Raw genomic sequence first — 19,530 nt, 5'->3', positions numbered from 1 at the left:
TTCTGCCACCAGCTTGTATTCAACCAACTGACCTTTGGGAATTGAAACCAAAAATATATCCTGCCTCAAAGTAGCAAAGAGCTGGCAACCCAGGAAGCTTGGGCCGATCCGGGGAGATTTCTAAATCTAGCCCTGAGCAAAGATGAATTCTTAAACTGCGTCGCATCTGAGCTCAGCGCCTGGCCCACGCTTGCCCGTGTACCCACGCATCATGGCACACGCATCCCGGCAGGACACGGCATCCCTCGGCCTCTCGCGCCGCCGCCTCTTGCCTCCGATGGCAGTATCAGGACCTGGCCCATGGAGATAAGATTCAGATCTTGTAAGAAATTAGTAACGCTCACGTGCATCGTGTAGAAATCTGACATTTGCTGCCATCTAGATCACACAGAAGAGCAACTCCTTGTTTTTTTCCCATGACGAAGATCAACAAGTGCATGGGCAGAGATCTTTCCTAGGAAGCCACAGCTGTGTCAAGATCGAATGCAGCCGCCAGCTGACAGGAAGCTGCCAACGGCCTTTCCCCATCAGCAATCTTGCCTTTACCAAAAATCTTAACCAAGCAATTGGCCTGTCCTTCAGGACAAAAAAAAAGCAGCTTTCTTTTGTGCTGGGAGATGCGATGCTTTCTGCTTCCATATGCCGAAGCCTGGTGCAGGAGGAGGTTTTGGCTGACAAATTCAGGACTATAGTTTAAAAGCAGTAACTAGTTAAGACAGGACACAGCAGCTGAGCTCCAGTTTCTGATTAGGGAGGCAATTTCAGTGGCTGTCCTTCCTTCTTTAAAACTTCATCCCTGAGCAGCAGCAGCCCCGCGGTGGAAGCAGCCAGCCCTCGCTGCGAGCAGGACATGCACAGCAGAGTGAGGGGGAAGGGAGTCCCCTTCATGTAGCTGCTCATTGGGAAAACACCCCTAAAAACACAAGGAATTGACTAGGGAGAGAAGGACTATGGGACAAAGATGTTTTAAGAGCAAAGCCTGGTGCCCTGTTCCTCTGCTGCTTCTCTGGGAGTGTCTGTTCATTGCAAACCAGTTGGCATTGCTGCATATGTAGCTTGTTTGATATCACTTACCTGGATATGAGACATGGCTGTTTTTTCCGTAAGACGGTTTCTTCAGCACAGCACAACCTCATATGAGTTCGAGCAGCTTTTAGATGCTTTTTATAGCTCTGGTCTCTTCCCCCATAGATCCACCCTGAGCAGTCCACCTTACCTCCACTCCCTGCACGAGTGCGAACCTATTTCTAAGCACAAATGTCACCAGTTCCACATAAAAACTTCACACCATGTGCAGGGAGAAAGGGCATCAGTGAATTTGGGAAGATGAAAAGGAATGGGAAGCATGGACACTCCTGTGGAGGTCTCCCCAGATCCGCTTCTCCCATCCTGTCTGTAAAGTGGAGCAGAGCTGGTATTTGGACCCCAGTTAATCAACGCTTTACCTACAGATGTGGTTTTGTGATCTTCAGAGTTGTTGGGAAAAGAGGTGAAATTATATTTAGAGTAAAAGACAAGAGGAGGGGTTTTTTTGTTTCCTGTTGATCAAAGGAGCTGGGCACTTTTTAGCTAGTTTTAAGCATGTTTGTTTTAGTAGAAGTATCCTTTTGTTTTGAAAGGTGACAGGCAGAAGAGAAAAATGAGGAAAGGCATGAAAAGCAGGTCCGCCACGGGAGCCTCTCACCGGTGGGACTGGCACGCTCCAGCCCACCAAGCCTCTCTTGAAGGATCTGCTCTGTGCTCTCAGGGTGGACGCTGCTGCAGCACGGAACAGCTCCAAACGGCCCTCCCTCGGGTTCAGAAATGGCCCGTGGTGCTGACGAAGCTACTCTGCCCTTGGCAGCATAGGCTATTTCAAGATTAGTACGTCCCTTTAGAAAATACAATTTGCATTTATTAGGAAAAAAAGCAGTTTTTGCCTTTTCCTACTTCAAAGAGCCGGGCTCTATAATTGCTCTACTTTTTCATCTCTTTCAGTGCAGAAGAGGACTCAGACAGGGGTCAGCCAACACAAAAAGCTGAAGCCTGGGGCAGGATTCATCTCATCTAACCTTTCCAGCAGAGTGGAGCGGGGAGGCCAGGACAGGCCAACCAGGAAGGTAAGACTCACAAGACATTTGCAGTATCTTGTGCCTTTATGGTGTAGAGAGCAAAGTGTGTCTTTCCACGAGCCCTGTGTAACACCAGCAGCTCGGTGCCATAAAAAAACAGAAAGGCAAAGCACATGGAGCAGTTAAAAGGAAAAGGATTTGAGAGTTACTTGCCAGAAGTTCAGATGCAGACAGGCAGGATGGATGGCAATGTGTGACGCTCATCAGGGCTAAGTGTCTGTGCACAAACCATTGGTAAATATTTGATGTTCAGAGTAAACTTTGCTGGCAGGAGATTATGTTGTTCTTTCTTGTCCTCTCCTTGCCTGCAGACCATGTGCTGACAATCAGATCCAGCATCACCATTTTCATCTCCTTATCTCTACTAGACATCGCTTCTAGGGTGTCACTACCTCTATTATGTAAAAAGTCCTGGCTTTCTGGTGGAAGGAGGCTCTGGGCCCACCTGATTGCATCCTCTAGTGGGCTGCTGTAAAACTTCGCTGGTGTTTGCTGAACCCACTGGCTACCCAGCGATGGGCTTCAGGAGAGCAGGAGGAATTTCATGGCCAACACTCTGAGCAGTTTGAGACTCACTCTGGGAACCGCTTACTCTTGCTCCCGTCTAAGACAGTTAGCGTACAGGAAACCGTCTTGTTAATTCCATGTTTTTATGCCCCAAGCATTTCACCTACGTATCTCAGAGCAGCTGACGCAAGCGCTTGTACTCCTCTTACGGCGTTCAGTGACTAACACCAGCTCACTCCATCACATGCCCATTGCGATCTTTCACTCAATCGTTCACCCAGTTCCTCTTTGTTTCAGCAGAAAATTGCATTAAAAACCTCCATGAAATGCTCGCATCCTTGTCTCATGCCAACTGGTAAGTCTCTTTCACAGCAACAAGAAGTATGTAAAAAGACTTTAAGTGTTTTGTGCGTACCAGATGCCAAAAACTCAAGCACTAAGTATTTAAAACATTGCTAAAAACACCCAAATTATTAAACACACTGGTGCTAAGGCACCACATTGTTATCAGTCACTTCTCCCTCAACAAACGCTCAATACCACAGATATTTTCTGTTCTGAAGGGAAGTAACGTGTTTGCAAAACGTGCTGTGTTTATTATCCCAGCAGTCTCTCTGGCACATCATGCAGATCTTCAGCTGTAAAGACACAATTGTACGATGGTTTTGGAAAAAAAGGCAGCCAGGCAAATAGCCCTCACTGGGAAACTGCTGACTGACTGTATGCCTACCCACGACAAGGAAGAGCTAGAAACCACCAGCCAAATTGCAAAAGAAAAAAGTACTAGCAGGAACTTTGGACAGAGTTCCTGGGAAGAACACCAAAGCAGTTTTCAAATTAAATTTTAAAACTGCATTAGTCATTTGTAGAGAGCTCTAAAGTAGCCAAAGATGTTGCAACTGAAGAGGAAAGAAAGTTGACAAATGCTTCTCACCACAAATTTTCGCACTTGATTTTAACATAACAGTCTTTAGTTCTGTAACTTCAAGACTACAGAAGGGTTGGCCTCCTGAGCTGTCAGTGTAGCTACGTCCTCCTTTGCAGGACTATTTCCGGGCACCTTATAATGAAAAGCTCCACAGAAAACATCTACGTAACACTGACTGTCTCTGTCTGTTGAAAGAAATACAGGAGTAAAGCTCAACTTCGCTTTCAGTGTTAAGTGAAAGGAAAATACCAAACAAAACTGAAATGTATAAAGCCGTGTATTGACAAGATCAGTCTTGTTTCTGATATCTGATGTTGAGCTTAATCAGGCTCCTGCAATATTTCCGGATGTGGAAGCGCAGCGGTAATCACACCCAGCGCGAGCACTGTACTGGTACATCGAGGCATCTTAATTTTGCAGATAGAGAAGGAAACCATCCGCCTCATCAGGACCACACAATTCAGTGCCAGGGCAGGACCAAAACTCCCACCAGAGGACCCTTCCGGTGGGCAAATAGCGTGAACCCAGCCCGGGGACTTGTTGCTTTTGCCTTACCGAGGCAGCAATCGCCACTGGCTGCTCCCCTTGCAACACGGGGGACCCGCTTTCCTGCTGCGAAGGGGAAGTGAGGGCTCGTTTCTGCCCACTTCCCCTGGTATTTCAGTTGGCTTAAGAGGAGAGAACAGCAAAGAACACAGCTGTCACCTCCAGCTGCTCTCCTGCAGTGTGGTCCACTCAAGGGAAAAAAGAAATAACCTGCTTTGATAGGCTTGTAGGGAGAGACAGAGAACAAGGCACTGGTTTCTTTCTCTCTCAAAATATTTCAGCATGGCACAACCTTCCTGATTGACCAGTTTTGTAACACATACCATGTCTCTAGCCAGCACTAGAATTAAGAGCATTTCAACTAAATCAAAACTGTGTTTTTGATCAAACCAAATTGCTTCTTGTGAATATTGAGCACTATTTGAAGAAGTACACTGAGGTTATAGCCTCTGAGTTCAGATCTCACATTCGATATGAATTCTGCACAAACATGGGCTTCTTGTCAACCTCGCTGCTTTATGCTGGCTAAGGAGAAAAAACTAGTAGAACAACAGAAAGGAGGTTTCAGTTCTAAGGCTTTTTTTTTTTCCGTACAAAAAGGAATAGAAATGCAGGTTAAATGGAGTTCACAAGAACTTAATCTTTAATTAATCTTTGAAATAAATGCCTGACCTCACACATACTTTACAGTTAAAACTCAGCATTCCTGAAGGGAGCTTTGCTGCCTAATCCAACAAGCTCACCGCCTCCTTTTTTTTTAACTAAATACACAATCTTACTTAAGTTCCTTCTCTCAAATCACTGAACAAACAGGAATTATTCAAAAGGTTTTCTTAAAAGGACATGCCTTTAGAAGACCCACAACGTAGTGTGTTGTGCTGAGCATCTGGCACGATACGGTCTCCAGTAATAAAATGTACTTAGCTGGTGGTAGTCTTGAACATTTGCTATAGGAGATAAAGAATTGGCATCACTGGGTTCTGTAACTCTGCATCTGTTTAACACATATTAAATGTACTGCACAGTTTTTAAGAACAGCTGCAAAGCTGAATGGTTCTGGGATATCTTCAGAGGAGAGAGGTCTCCAAACCACAGTGCCGACCACGCCACAGTTGTGTTGAAAAAGCTCCAATCCCTCTTATTTCCGGGCCTTCTTAAGTACAGACCCGCTCCTGCCCGTCTGCTGAGCTCTCACTAGGATTTTGGTGAATTCAGGGTGTTCCTCTGCCCACAACTGCTCGTTAAAAGGGACACATCACCCTGCACTTCTTTCAACTCTGCCAACCCTGCAGGTAACTTTTAACACTCGCTTCAGACAAGTATTGAATGATATGAGAGCATTCTTCTATTTGAAAAGAAAGTAATTTTGTATGCTGACTTAGCTCACAATCTGTCCTTCCTTAAATTACAAGTAAACTATGTTTGAGGAGCCAGTCTTTGCTTCAAAAAATTTGCTCCAGGGCCCTCATAGGTGAAATAATAAAGCGTATGGAAAGGGGCAGGGACCACCTTCCTCTACTCAAACATGAAGCTAAACATCAGTAGAAAAAAATAACTTTCAAATTATGAGTTTGTCTTAAAAGGGCCCACTAGCTTTAACTGAAACAATAGACAATAACGCACAGTAGAGCTTGCTGAGTACTGGTTCACTGTGGGCTGCCCTACCTTCAGGCCATGGGAAAAACTAAAGATCTGACAACAGAAAAGTAACTCCTAAAGCCTGACCAGGCAATTATTCAGTAAAACAGAAACAACGCACACATGCACTTGCACACATTCACTCCCTTACTCTACATGCATGCAGGTAGCTGGTCTAGTTTTGAGTTTTGCTGCTTCTTGTTTCCAGGACCCATTTGTTGGCCTATTTTTTTGTGGTTTTAAATCTTCTGCAGAGAATTCTGCAAGCTAGAGATTTTTACCACACGACGTATATGCTTTCTTGCTTACGCATGCTTTCCCCTCACACCCTCCAACCCAGCGTCATTCCCCCCCCCCCCCCCGTTTTCTCTCACTTTCCAGAAGAATCCAGTTGTTTTGACTATTCTCCTTCAATGCTCTCTATTGCTGTAAACATCCTCCCATGAACTTGACAGCGGTAAGACACACTTGTGTGGCAGAGCGGCACGCTACTGTGCACTCCACGACCTTGACACCTGACATTCCCAACATCCCTTGGCATCTCTGACTGTAATCTCTTAATAGCCGGTTGGACAGTGCGCTCAGGCTACATTTTACCTAGAATAGGTCCTGGTTCATAATCCTTCTGTGCACACCAGAAATACAAAGACAACCTCTGCATACATTTTGGGTCAGAAATGCAGCCTGGTCTGCCATAAAGAGGTGGCTAAATTAGATCAAGGCAAAGGTTGTGTAAGAGCAGGATCCCTGCCAGACCAGCAGGTCCTTAATGACAATCAGGACAGCTTTAATAGAGAAATCAGCAATCAAGGGCACATGGGCAGATGTTGAATAATGCCTCTGCAGCGCTGGGATCAGCAGCAACTTCAGAGAGGTCCCTGCTTGCAGCTCCTGCTGAGACAGCACCTGGGCTCCCTGACCAACACAAGGCAAGAAGCCATCTATGGCATCCCAGGCTTTAGGCAGTATTCAGCAACTGTTTGGAGCATGAGAGCACAGCAGCTCTACCCCATGAATTCTCTACCGTGTATTAAGAGCAGGGCATCTCCTCCCACCACAAGCAAGAAAGTTTGCTGCTTTCTCGCTCTTGGTTCCCGCACTTCAATTGCTCATGTGTTTTTAACCGAAGACACTCATGTGGAAACATTTTCACAACTATTTATTTTAGCCAAAGTTGTAACATATATCAAATCTTAGCAAGACAGAAGGAAACAGAATTCTAAGGACTCTGAAAAAACATTTAGCCAAGCTAGTCCATTTATTGAGTCTCTAGTAACTACATTTTGATTAACAGGGGAAAAAAGAAAACACTGAGCAATGTACAAAATAAATATTGAGAATAACATAAAGTTCCCTTCATATGGTAAGGTGTTCTGGGGACAAAGGTTAGAAGAGATAAAATATATTCTAGTTGGAAGAACGTGCCTCAGGTTTTTTAGAAAAATCCTCCTAGAGAAACAAATTCTCTTAAAAGAAACAATTTTCATACAGCACTACATTTAGAAACTGAACCATATACTGAAGGAAAAAAATGTAAGGGAGAAAAGGTTTGTATTTACATACAGGACAAACAATACAAAGTATTAGCTGGATATTCACTTTACATTTAGAGTTTATACCATTAGTGTGTGGGAGGTGCTGAACTGGAGAGCTCTGAGTTTCTCACAAAGTTACACTACTGCAGGCTCTAGGTGGGCTGCTGCCAAACTGTAGACACCTTAGTTCTACCCATCAGTTCGGAAGCTGTCTGACAGCACTGGTTTTGACAGATACCATTTTAATAGTGCACATTTCCTTCAAGGCAAGTATTTATATGAACGGACACAGCTTTGCTCTTAGCCTCTCCATTCTCGTTGGAAGAAGACCCACCATCTCCTTACTGAGTTCTAGTTCAGTTTCAACAGCACGGACAGCATCTGGGTACTTCTCACAATAGTCTACCAGAAACGTGTAATATTCCAGTGATGTCTGCATATTTTCCAGCTGCTTTTTGCTATCCGAAGTAATAAGCTTACCATAGAGTCGTGCAATATGAAATTTAGCCACCATCGCAGGGCGAAGAACATCTTCCTCAAGCTGTTCAGGAAACACCTTATCTGGGTTCCTCAAAGAATCTAAGAAGAGTTCATAATATTTGATCGCTAACTGAGCCAGAGAATTGATTTTTTTAATTGTGTGGGAGTCTAGCTCCTCTAACCTGTTACCAATAGCTACCTTTAAATCCATCATCTCATAATAGGTGTCAGCAAGTTCAAACTGAAGCTGCCTACTAATCAACAGATAGTACTGTGGATTCAGGTCTGCATATATAGGCTCCAGCATGTCTATTCTACGCTTGTGCATTTTGCAGCGCCTCTCATAGTCTTCTTCAAAGAAAGCAAGGACCTTAAACAAAGCACTGTGATCCTGAACAATTTCGATATGGTCAGTGACATAACCATCAACCTGAAAGAACTCTTTTGCTTCCTGAATATAGTTCTGACCAACAAGAAAGATTTCTCTGGCTTCCTGAAAATCTAAAGGATATATGCTGCTCACTTTCTCTTCCATGGCTAAGACAGAGTCACATATATCACTCGTCCCAAACAGGACAGCTTTCTTCCTGCCCTTCTCTTTTTCATCCTCTTCTTTTCTCCTTTGGGCTTTAAGTTCCGATTGCCTGTCTGGATCCAGCTCTCCTATGTTATCCTGAAATGACAAAGCATACTAATTAAAAACACACGTGGCTTACGAAGAGTGACTTAAACCAAATCATTTTATTTAGGAGTTACCTTTGAAATACAAAGTAGTTAGCAACAAGACAGAAGAGAAGACAGATTGGCATATCAGACCTGATATTCACAAAATATCATGTCAACTACAGTCTCGATTTTGTAAAAATGTAAGACTAGGACAATTTAGTCTCCCTACCCTGTGTGATAATAAAGCCAAAAGAGTCAAGTCCAAAGGCCCTGCTTCTGCAAAGTACTTCAGCAAATACTGAGTTTTAAGCACTAGAACGAATGATTGCATGAATGACATGAACGCCTGAATGAATGAGAACACCAGCACACAAAACTGCTGCATATTAGTAAGATGTTCTTACTAGCAGATAAGTAAGGAGTAATCTGCCAAATCAAGCCACAGGAAAATGCAGCAGAGAGGAGAGAAAGTTGTGAAGCTGCTGTACAAGCAGTGCACTGATTACACTAGCTGGTCTCCTAGCTGTGCTTATTTCCAAGGGTTGCACTAAAGTCAAAGCACACTACGAAAGACCTACTACACTGCAAGCATTTATTGTATTATTCATTGGGCAACTGTTTATCATTTGCTACCAACTATGAATTAATTCCTGTTACAAACATCAAAATATACTTTGGGGTTTTTTTAAAAAAAAATGTCAGCGACAGGACAGATTTTCTCTTACCTCAAGTAATTTCCGAGCACTTTGCAGGAGATTCAGGCAATACTTAATCCAGCATCTTGCAATTTCAGCTTTTCTCTGTCGAAGGTCCTGTTGGTCTTGCTCCGTTTCATCTATTGAATGGACATAAACACATAAAAACCTTCAGAGAACTCAAGCATTCCAGTAAGAGTCTCAAATGTTACATGCAAATAATACGTTACTTGTAATTAATTAATTTTTCCTTGTTTTTAGAGAGAAGCATGTTTTCTGTGTTAGTTTATATAATAATTCCATAAACTGTCGTTCTGGTGGAAACATATAGATTAACATGGATTTGTCATGCATGAATTCTTTAAAAAAAAAAAAAAAAAAAAGAAAATAGACCACAATGTATGTTTAAGACAACCTTTATCTTGGAGGTGCCATACTGGAAAAGGCTTTCAAGTCTCTTTGCAAGAAGAGAAAGAAATAATGATAATTTGTTCTCCAAGATTCAGCTGCCTGCCCGGTAATTGTTTCTGAGGATGATGAGGGCATTTGTACTGCAATGAGCCCCAGACTTGCTGTCAAAAAAGGGAACAAAAGTAGGGGAAACTGCCTTTCGTTCATCTACCTGGTACTAACATAAGATTTATTAGCTCTACAACTTCTGTATTTTTCTCCCCACAGTCTCCCCCCGTCATAAGTAGCAGCACTGCTGATGTCTCAAGATAACATAAATGAGTTCAAGGAGAACTCATTTCCCAGCCTCTAGGCAGAAGGCAGTAAGTTAGCTGAGCAATGAGGGGATGCTAGCATTCCTCTTCACCAAATAAAGAGCCAACTTCAGACTCAGATCCACTGTGTTCATTACCTTTCATTACCTTAGAGCCAATCAATTTCTTCTTATTAAGGAAATAAGAATTGTTGCTCATCTGAGAAAAGGCACCTTTACTAAATACCTCTGTGTGTTTATATTCTGATTAACATGATAAAATGAATGATCTTGAGGTGGCCAGTGCTGACTGTGTATTAGTCTTTCTGTAAGTTAGACCTTTCTGCATAATAATCCTCAAGTCCACAGCCCAGCTCTCTCACCATGAAAGGGCAGGGAAAATAGGAGAAAAAGTTTACTCCATTGAAACAAACACAAATATCACTACTCCCATTTGGTGGAGGAGGAAGTCAGGATAGAAGTTAGTTGACCTGACCAAAAATCACTTCAAAAATCTATAAAGTACAAGTAAAAATAGGATTCCTATCTACCACTTCCATTCTTGCACCTGAATTTCAGACCGTAACTGACTGTATGTTTCTACACACCTACCGAAAACATAACCTCATTTTTTGGCATAAGTATGGTATTAAATGGACTCTGACAACTGTGCAGTCAGGTAGCCATGGAAGCCCTGACTGATTTAGATCTACTGAGTATTTCACAATATACTGCTTTCACACAGCCTCACAGATTAGTGCAACCTGACTCTTAACAGCCCTGTTTCCCCGAAACTAAAAAGCTTTTGGACATCATCCTCAAAGTACTTGAACAGTAAGAAAGGCAACTGCATAGAGTTCTGTATTTTTTGAGCTAAGATCAATAGTAAAAGCAATTAAACTAATGTACTGTCACTGAACTTCAATTAAATAAAACTCAGTTGTGTCTATTCAGGTTATATTTTAACCTGAAGTAACAACATCAGTAGATTAAAGAGCTTGTGTTCCAAACAGCTCACATCATTAAAAGTTAACCAGTATATTCACTGTTCAAAGTCAGAGTCAGGAACTCACACAACAGGGCCTACCCCCAGTACTTGCTTGCTCTCCACAAGTTAAAGCTCTATTGATTTGAAGCTTTCAGTTGCCCAAGACACAGAAAGTAAAAGGCTGTGCTGTAAGCAAGCAAAAACTAAGCCGAAAACAGAGGATTTATGTTGAGTACTGACACTATCATGTAACCACAGGTCCTTAAAATTGTGGTCAGTTCTCTACATGTTTCTTTTATTGATCTTTGTGCTAAACCACAAAGCGCTTCCTTTGCGTCAACAGCCAAAACAACAAGGAGAGGAGCTACAACTCCAAAAATAGCCGTTGATGAGGCTGCAGCATTCAGCAACAAAAGACAATACAAGTGTAACATCTGGACTTGGGGTTTTTAAAAGCTGCATTTTCGCTCCCTCTTTTAAAACTATTCCTGGGAAGTATCTGGTTTGGTTCATTAAATCATTGCCCTCTGACCAAAGAAAAGCAAAGGTAAGCTGCGTTTTAAGCACGTGTACAAGGACAAATGGGTGAAGAGAGACACTGCCACTACTGAGATGAATTTTTTCTCACAGGGTTTACTCATAGCCAATCTTAAGCTGCAGTAGCAGCTCTTCAGAAACATTCCCCTTTATCGTTAATTAAAAATATTTTAGAAAGCTAACACTTGGATAAGTTTTGTACATACTACTAGACTGCACTTCAAACATTATATATCAATGATGCTTAATTCACAACACTTTAGTCTAAATTTTTATATGAACTTACTGTCTTCAGCAGATGGCACCTGTCCAGCTTGGCTAAAGATGACACTGGCCGCTGCTAAACAGTGTCGGGACTCCATAAAGCATTGCTGAGAGAAACAGAAACAGCAGTGTTTAGCACTGGTACAAGCAGCCCAAGCACTGCTCTCAGCCTGGCTAAACCCCTCACCTCAGACAGTAAAGATACATCAACACAAGTGAAATGCTAGAGCTGAGAAGCTCTGGAGCATACTCCTGTGGACCCTGGAAAAAAAGACACAATTTTTCCACGCCTGTTACTGTATTTTCTAATTAATCATTTTCTCTCTACCACAGCCACAATAGCAAGCCTTGCTTTTAATATCAGATAAATACAGTGTGAGCATTTTCCCTGTTCTGGTCTATACTACTATCGCTCACTTGCAGGACAGGAAGTGATGACTTGTGGTACAGACTGTGTCATGGGGTGTTAGTTGGAATGAAATGGACACACAAATCAACATTATGAGTCAGATTTAGATTCCTTTACTCATATTTGGCAGTGTACTGTTTAATGATTACTGCTATCACTGCATCAAAATGACATGGAGAGTACAAGTTACAAATGAAATTTGCATTAAGTGGTTTAGGTACGCCAGAAGTCTTTTAAGCATCAGAAAAGAGCATCTGACTAGTCTGGAATATAGAAATTGCTAAATAAAACTGAAGCATTTCAACACAGATGTGTGGAAGCAAACAGCTTCCATTTTACACATTCACCTTAATGTTCACATAGGCTCAAAGAAGTCTTAAGCACGTGCCAAGGTATAAAGGACAGTAATTTATAGGAAACACATAACGTGCAATACTTTGGCCCTCAGATGCTTTTTGTTTCAAAGTCTGTATTGTAAGAGAACAGGATAATTATAAAAAACAATTTAAAATTTATTATGACCTTCAAGTTCTACGTACGAGCATCATGTCACATCCCTGCTGCTGCTTCATAAACTATGGAACTTTTCTTATGCCTACATCCCTGCTCATTTTTCCCGTTGTCATCGCAACACCACAGGAAAGCCACTATGTCCTCTTCAGAAAAAACCAACAGATGTTTCATGTCAGAAGACAAGTCATGGCTTTACAGGAGAGCATTTTTAATTTGACACGGAGCCCTGTCTCAAACAGCTGTTTAAACAGTTGTCTTACTTGATAGCTACATTTATGATATAATCACAGCAGAAAAACCTCAGGTATATTACCTTAGAGAGATAGTACTGTGACAGAGTAGCAGCATTGAGTGCCCACTCTACGGGGTAGTAGCCACAATACTCAAGCTGGCGTTTAAGAGTAGTGTGGCAATACTGAGCAGCCTTCTCAATCATCTCCAGATGCTGGTAGACTTGTGCCAGATAATACAGGGTATGTGTGTAAGCTTTTTCAAATCTGGAAAAAAAAAAAGAGTCTCTTGAGATTATTTATTTTTTTTTCCCCCTCCCTAAATACACCCTTATAAATTTAAAAAGTAATAATAATCTAGGTATGCTGTTACCACCCACCTTTTGGATCTTTCTTGGTCTGTGAGTTTTTCTTCTTCTGCCATGAAGTGTTCACTGGGATCCAGGGGAGGATTTCCATCCTGCAAGAGTACATGATATAGTCAGTATACTACATTTCTCTTACTTTGTAACATAGCACTCCCTCTTCTGGCTGCAGCTGATTTACCATTTTTCAATCTCCAATTCAACAAAACTTCACGTAACATATCTACACCTACCTGAATGCCACATCTCTGGAGCAACTCCACAAAACTCAGGAGGTTTAGAGGAAGAAAGCCACAATTCCACATGGAATTACAAGGTTTTCAGCTTGCAGAAGATTTCTGCTTGCATACTTCAAAGTAATGCATGCTGTCTGCGCCAGAAATCCTCAACCTGGATACTACAAGACTATAATTGGGTGTCTTTACTTTGTACAATAACATAATAGTTTTTCAAGCATCAATTTACTGCTAAGCATGCCTTCAAGTGTGAAATATTCATTTACCCATCTGCACTAATCAGTAGCAAGAAAACATCCTGCAGGAAGGCCCGCAAAGAACATTCTGTGCAGAGAGTGCTCAGCAGGCCTGCTGTGAAGACTCAGCCCTGTGAAGTGACTCCCTTTATTCACCAGCTGGTGAGAATATTTACTCAAAAATATGAATGAGACAACAGGCAATGTCTTTGGAGGACAAAGCTGCTAAACCTTGACATAAGGCATGACTTACATGCAAGTTATTAATGATGTGAACTACCTTGTTTAAAAGTGCTTTTTTGGGGTTTTTTTAAACCATGAGTTCTGTCAGAATCCTTATACAGACAGATCTCGTGACACATACAAAACAGTTTATTTTCCTTGATCAAGAATGGAAACTAAGATATTGCTGTCCACGTAGAAGTAACTCTGATTTTAAACTTATTTTTGTGCATTCTATGACATTAGTTTCTGAGATGACTGCAGAACCATGACAACTATACATCTTCAGTAGTGCTCCCTTCAATCTCGCCTTAAAACAACTGTCAATAAAGTCAGAGTCAGCATAACCAGCAAGCCCAACACTGCTTATGGCAAAGTTTTATTCATCTGTGCTTATCTAATTTCCTTTGTAATTGTGATTAACTTCACATGCCAATTCTAAAACACTTCAAATGAAGGTGTCTTTCTAAAGGCGGCTTTTTTCCATTACACAGTGCATCCTGAAGGATGTTCAACATGTCTGCTAGCAGCAGAGCCCCATTTAGTACGCAACTTTCCGAGCCCTTTCCTAACGCCATTTATTTATTAGGCCAAGAGAAAGCAAGGCAACAAATAAAAAGCAGTCCAGATAAATACTTTTTGTAAGATAATATGGACTCAGGCAGGAACAGGAGCGAGGGTAGAGAATGTATTCACTTTATCAGGAAGAAGATGTCTTCTTATGTTTGTACTTCTCATTAAAAAATTCTGAAAGGATTTGTTTGTTTGCTTTTAATGGGAATTTTTTATTCACCTTCAAAGATGAACAAATGGGTCTGAAACAGTTGTGTGACAAATAAGTAAAAGTGCGTTTAACCTACCAGAGAGGTATAGATTTTTTATGTGGTCTTTTAATCTTCAGGGGTTTCTGTTTATATCTCATTAGGTTTCAAGATGAGAATTTATAATCCTCTATCTTGTTTTCTTTAGATACAAAGGCTCTCAAGCCTTCTAACAAGATCTGGAGTATATTCTGGCAAGACTGGAGCTATTCCTGCAAAGAAAGCAACTGAAATGACACGGTAAGCAAAACCCTTGCCTCCTTCCTGTAGCTACGGATTCATTCCCTCTTGTCAAGCCTTACGCCTTTAATTATCCTTAGGAAGAGCTCTGCAACTCTCCTTTCCAGGTGGACTTTATTAGTCCAAGCTCCTGCCCATGAAGTTTAGCAACCTCAGGTTTTCACTGTAGTGCATTAAATAATCAAACAGCTTTCCTAACAGCCAAATGTTGTTAAAATAGCTAATTATCTGTTCGGGGAAAAAACCAACCAACCAAAAAAAAAAAACAAAAAAAACCAAAAAACAAAAAACAACCTGAAAGCATTCAGGAGCAGAAACGAAAAGGACCTTTTATTTCTAACAAAATAATTTTATTCTTGCAATTGCCTTGGTTTTGCTCTACTTGCTTTAGCGGGAGGGGAAACCAATCCCACTCAATTTTTAAGTGAACTAGATCCAGTTAGCAAACAACTAAATCCACCAGTTCAGGAAAACACCTCAATCATCAACAGCTTCCCAAAGATTCCCAGACAGGAAGGCTTCCTGACTGCCTAAAAATGGGGAATGTTAACAAAAGTATATTCACATTTTTATAATTTGTGAGTGATGAATGTTGACATGGCTGTATAAATCCTAAAGATCAAACACCACTCCAAGAAACTCAAGTCCTCTTTATAAACCATAAAGCAGTTAGATAAGTTCCCCCATGCCCTCCGGTTTTTGCAGTTATTTTGTTAATTCTTGGCAGATTATGAGAAATACAGTTGAGTATTTTCAGAGAAATGTGACAGAAGTCCAATAAAGTTAGCACAAAAACATTTTATTTAGCGCCTTTAAAAAAAGTCTTCAGGGATAGCTACGTTTGACTATATAATGCCCTGAAATATAAGAGTCAAATAAAATAAAAAAGAAATTGGGGAAAAAATGTGACAAGTGATCTGATGTGGGCTTACTGATAGCCATGTAGGTGTACCCTAGCCAGGCAACAAAGCCCCAGGGGGAGTATTCACTAGCCATGACCCAGCAATGTATGAACTGCAATTTAATTAAACTAAGCTCTGTCCAACCTTTATAGCTGTCCTGAAACACAGATACTGCTCCTTTAAGGACACAAACGTTTTCAGCTCACTCAGGAACCGTCCCTCAGGCAGGGCAGTGTAGGAAAAGCTTTGCAAAGAGCTTAAAATTAGCACAAGGGAATCTTTGTTGATACACAGCAGAATCCACAACTCAAAAGGCTGTTTAATATGCATGAGGGGTTTAGCTGTTGCTAAGGTTGTCCTCTTGGATATGGAGCTGAACTACTTGCCTGTACAAATATTGCGCACAGAGTAAACCATGCAAATATTACAGTTTTGTTTCCTTTTCCTACCAAAAGCATGCATTGACATTTTACAGTATGTCCAATATAAGATCAAGAAGAGTCTTAATTAACAGCCCAATTCTACCTGGCTTCAACTCTGGACTCAAACAGCTTTGAAAAAGGGCCATTATTTTTGAGCAAAATTGCTTTCCTCAGTAAGTCCATTTTGAAATTAGCAAGCAATCATCCAGTTTGCCTCTTCCTATGCTAGCAGTCCACTTTTCAAAGTATCACTTTTCAAAAGTGTCATAGCAGCCACTATAAATCTCAGAAATTCAAGTTCCATCGTATGTTTTTTCAAAGATTACCAAAACTGTAAGTGGCACGTAAAAGTAAGATCTGACACAATATTAATAAAGACAGTACCTCTTTCATGTATTGATTATACAGGGCTTCTGCAGATTCCAAGTAAGTTTGCGCCGTCTTAATTTCATCCCTTTCAGACCACAGGATACCTAGATTGTTCTAAAGGTAAAAGGAAAAACAAAATAGTTATTTTCCCATTATGTTCCTTTTACATGACACATTTTCTCCAAGCAATTTATCAGTCTTCATCTTTATATATATGTGTTCTAATACAACAGATTTGGAAAAGCAAAAACTGTGCCCACCCACTTCTTTGCAAGTTGCTCAGAAAGGAAGGTTCTCACACAGTGGCAAATACATACAGAAGTCACCTAACGAACTGCAATTTTCTGTGTTTACTCTGCTAAATTAGGACTGGTGTGTTCAAACAACGAACTTTTTCCACACAGTATGTTCTGCATCTGATCCAGGCAGCTCTTATACCATATACAACACCATAAAAAGAGCAAAGGAATTAGGAATTTGTCATCATGGCTGTAGAAAAATTTAACAGGGAAAAGATACGCTAGGAATGAAGGCTTGTATATTTTCAACAATGAAAAGAGATTAAAGGAACCATTAAGATGCAAAAGTTACAGATTACTGCCTTCAAATTTAAGTTACAGCAACATTACTTACTGCATCTGTGAACCCACCTTTTACAAAAAAAAGTACCTCTAATTTTATTAGGATTTTCATCTTAATAAATGCATTTAAAACATTCCATGTCTGATGTGATAATTTAATTCCTAGACAGTGCTGTTACAAAATCCAACAGGGCTGAAAAAAAAAAAAAACCAAAAACCTTCAAAAAGAGTTCGAACGCGTAGTTCTGTGTCAGATCTGTGTCCCTTTCAATTCCATCTATTTTATTTTTTTTAAAAGAAAACACCACACAGCATGTTGTTTATGAACAGAAATACTTTGCCCTTGGCCAAGCAGTGAAATGGATCAAATTTATTTACATGGAAATTGTGATAGATATCCCTATGCAGAAGCTCAGAAATTAGAAGCAGGGCTATAGAAACAGGCACAGCAAGAAAAAGGAATGCTCCTTCTTTCAAAATAGAAGTCAGTGCCAGGACAACATACTCTATACAACCCAGAACGTGCCAATGGAGAAATACACCCACTGTTGACAATTACTGCTTTTATATCAGAAGGGGTTTTTTTTATTAAATACTCAAAGTCTTTTACAGCTTTTGGGACGGGAAGCTGAGGGCATACTCATTTACCATCACTGCTCTCAGCTGCATGCCTGATGACAGAAGACCCATTCTGTTGGACCACAGCACTTCACGCGTGTAACACAGCAACTTTATCCTCCTGTTTCCTAAAGGCTCCAAGACAGGAAAACCCATGCAATGGACAGCATTTGTCCCACAGACAACACACCAGTTCAAAAGCACAGTGGAACCCCTGTCAGCCACAAGCACAACAAATCCCCAGCAACACACACTGGGAAGATGTTACCTCATCTTGACTGGCTTCTCAAGCAATTTCCCATCTTATAATGAGTAACAGATTTGAAACGGTGTACCCAGCCTGTCACACTGAAGGACAACGAGCAGATGTAACCTCACCAACTCCAGACAGCTCAGCTTAACCAATGTAGGACAAGTCACTGTTTAACTGGCGCTTTTGCACATGAACACACAATTCCTTGACAGCTTTGCAATGTTCGACAAGGAAGTGCTACCAAGCCTTTTCTAATTAAAGTAGCCATTTAACATCTAAATAACGGCTCTATTCAATTTAAAGTCTAAAGACAGATACCTAACTATACACCAGCCACCATGACGGAGTGGTTGAGCAAAGGCCCTTTCGCGAATACTCAGATGACAAGAACTAATTTTGTTAACAGTAAGACTTTCTTCAGAATAAAGAGGTGCATATTATTACTTCTACAAGACTATATTTACTCATCTGGAATAAAATATAATAGATTAAGAGATAGCAGGCAAGGCTGAATATCAAGCAATAAGTGACAGCTTTTGAGAACAATTTACCTTCTCAGGACACCACATAAATAAAAGCACCTCCAACTGTACTTTAACAACAAATGACAGTTAAGGAATCACAAACAAGTTCTGGACACAGTGAGGGCTTCTACTAATTTATTCTTGCTCAGTTCATACAAGTTATGTGTCAGTCTACCCTGAAGAGTACGCTGCTTTGTGAACACTCAGATCTATTAAGAGAACACGCTGTGCTCCGCGCGCCCAGACGCATCAGCAGCACGCTGGCAAGAAAACAGCATCCCTGCACAGCCCTCACCTGCGAATTATTTCTTTGAGCACGGAATAAACACCAGCAGCCCTGACGTTTGTTATGATTAAACGAGCCAGGCCCATGGGGGATGGGAGTGCCGCTCTATCCCCCTTTCCAGCCCGCTGCAGAGACCACGCCGCACGGCCCGCAGACACAGCATTCCCCGCTCTGCCCGAGCCCACGGCCTCCCGCCACGCAAACACAGCCCCCCCGCTCACCACCCCGCACCGCGGCCCCGGCCCACCTGGGCCTGGATGTAGAGCGAGACGCAGTCCGGGGAGAGGCGGTGCGGCTCCAGGAGCTGGGTGCAGCGCTGCAGGTGCTCCTCGCCGGCCGACAGCTCCTCGGTGTCGGTGTGGTTGACGCCCAGCTCGTACTCCAGCACGGCCCGCCGCACGGCCGCCAGCCGCCCCTCTCCGCCCTCCTCGGCGGCGCTCAGCTGCTGCTTCACCTCCTGAAGCAGCGCCCGGGCGCTGTACTTGGAGCGGTAGGGCTCGGTCTCCGGGTCTTTGCGCGACTCCACGGCCGAGAGCGTCCGGGCGGTGCGGAACTTCTCGCACACCGCGGCCCAATCGGCTCCCGCCGCCGCCATCTTCCCTCCGCCGGCAGCCCTGCGTCACGCACGCCGCCGCTGCCACGCCGACGGCCAATCAGCGCCGCGCGGCGGGGACGGCTCCGCCCCCTCCTCCTGCCCCGCCAGCA

General features: G+C 42.2%; 1 protein-coding gene and 1 long non-coding RNA gene across 2 annotated transcripts; one reads left to right on the top strand and one right to left on the bottom strand.

Moving 5' to 3' along the window:
- The first annotated feature begins 1,984 nt into the window (after positions 1 to 1,984).
- On the top strand, positions 1,985 to 17,680 carry LOC147600055 (uncharacterized). Its single transcript, XR_015259083.1, has 3 exons — positions 1,985 to 2,099; positions 14,779 to 14,870; positions 16,797 to 17,680. It is a non-coding gene; the product is annotated as an uncharacterized LOC147600055 (long non-coding RNA).
- KIFBP (kinesin family binding protein) lies at positions 6,869 to 19,425 on the bottom strand. The gene is made up of 7 exons (XM_086752450.1): positions 19,073 to 19,425; positions 16,579 to 16,677; positions 13,131 to 13,210; positions 12,834 to 13,017; positions 11,621 to 11,705; positions 9,137 to 9,246; positions 6,869 to 8,418 (listed from the first exon to the last, which is right to left on the bottom strand). Exons 1-7 carry the CDS (start codon positions 19,418 to 19,420, stop codon positions 7,540 to 7,542), a joined length of 1,785 nt encoding a protein of 594 aa, XP_086608576.1. The 5' UTR covers positions 19,421 to 19,425; the 3' UTR covers positions 6,869 to 7,539.
- Between the last annotated feature and the right edge of the window lie 105 nt (positions 19,426 to 19,530).

This window comes from Chlamydotis macqueenii, chromosome 7, assembly GCF_036417535.1.
Source record: "Chlamydotis macqueenii isolate bChlMac1 chromosome 7, bChlMac1.mat, whole genome shotgun sequence".
NCBI classification, from domain to species: Eukaryota; Metazoa; Chordata; class Aves; order Otidiformes; family Otididae; genus Chlamydotis; species Chlamydotis macqueenii.
This window is presented reverse-complemented; position numbering and strand designations above follow the sequence as displayed.

Bases quoted from the DNA above. Each gene is read 5' to 3' on its own strand.
- KIFBP (XM_086752450.1), bottom strand. From the start codon at position 19,420: ATGGCGGCGGCGGGAGCCGATTGGGCCGCGGTGTGCGAGAAGTTCCGC. The intron at 9,247-11,620 runs GTAAGTTCATAT...TCCATTCAATAG, and splicing joins GGTGCCATCTGCTGAAGACA to ATGAAACGGAGCAAGACCAA. The intron at 8,419-9,136 runs GTAAGAGAAAAT...TTGTCATTTCAG, and splicing joins GTGCTCGGAAATTACTTGAG to GATAACATAGGAGAGCTGGA.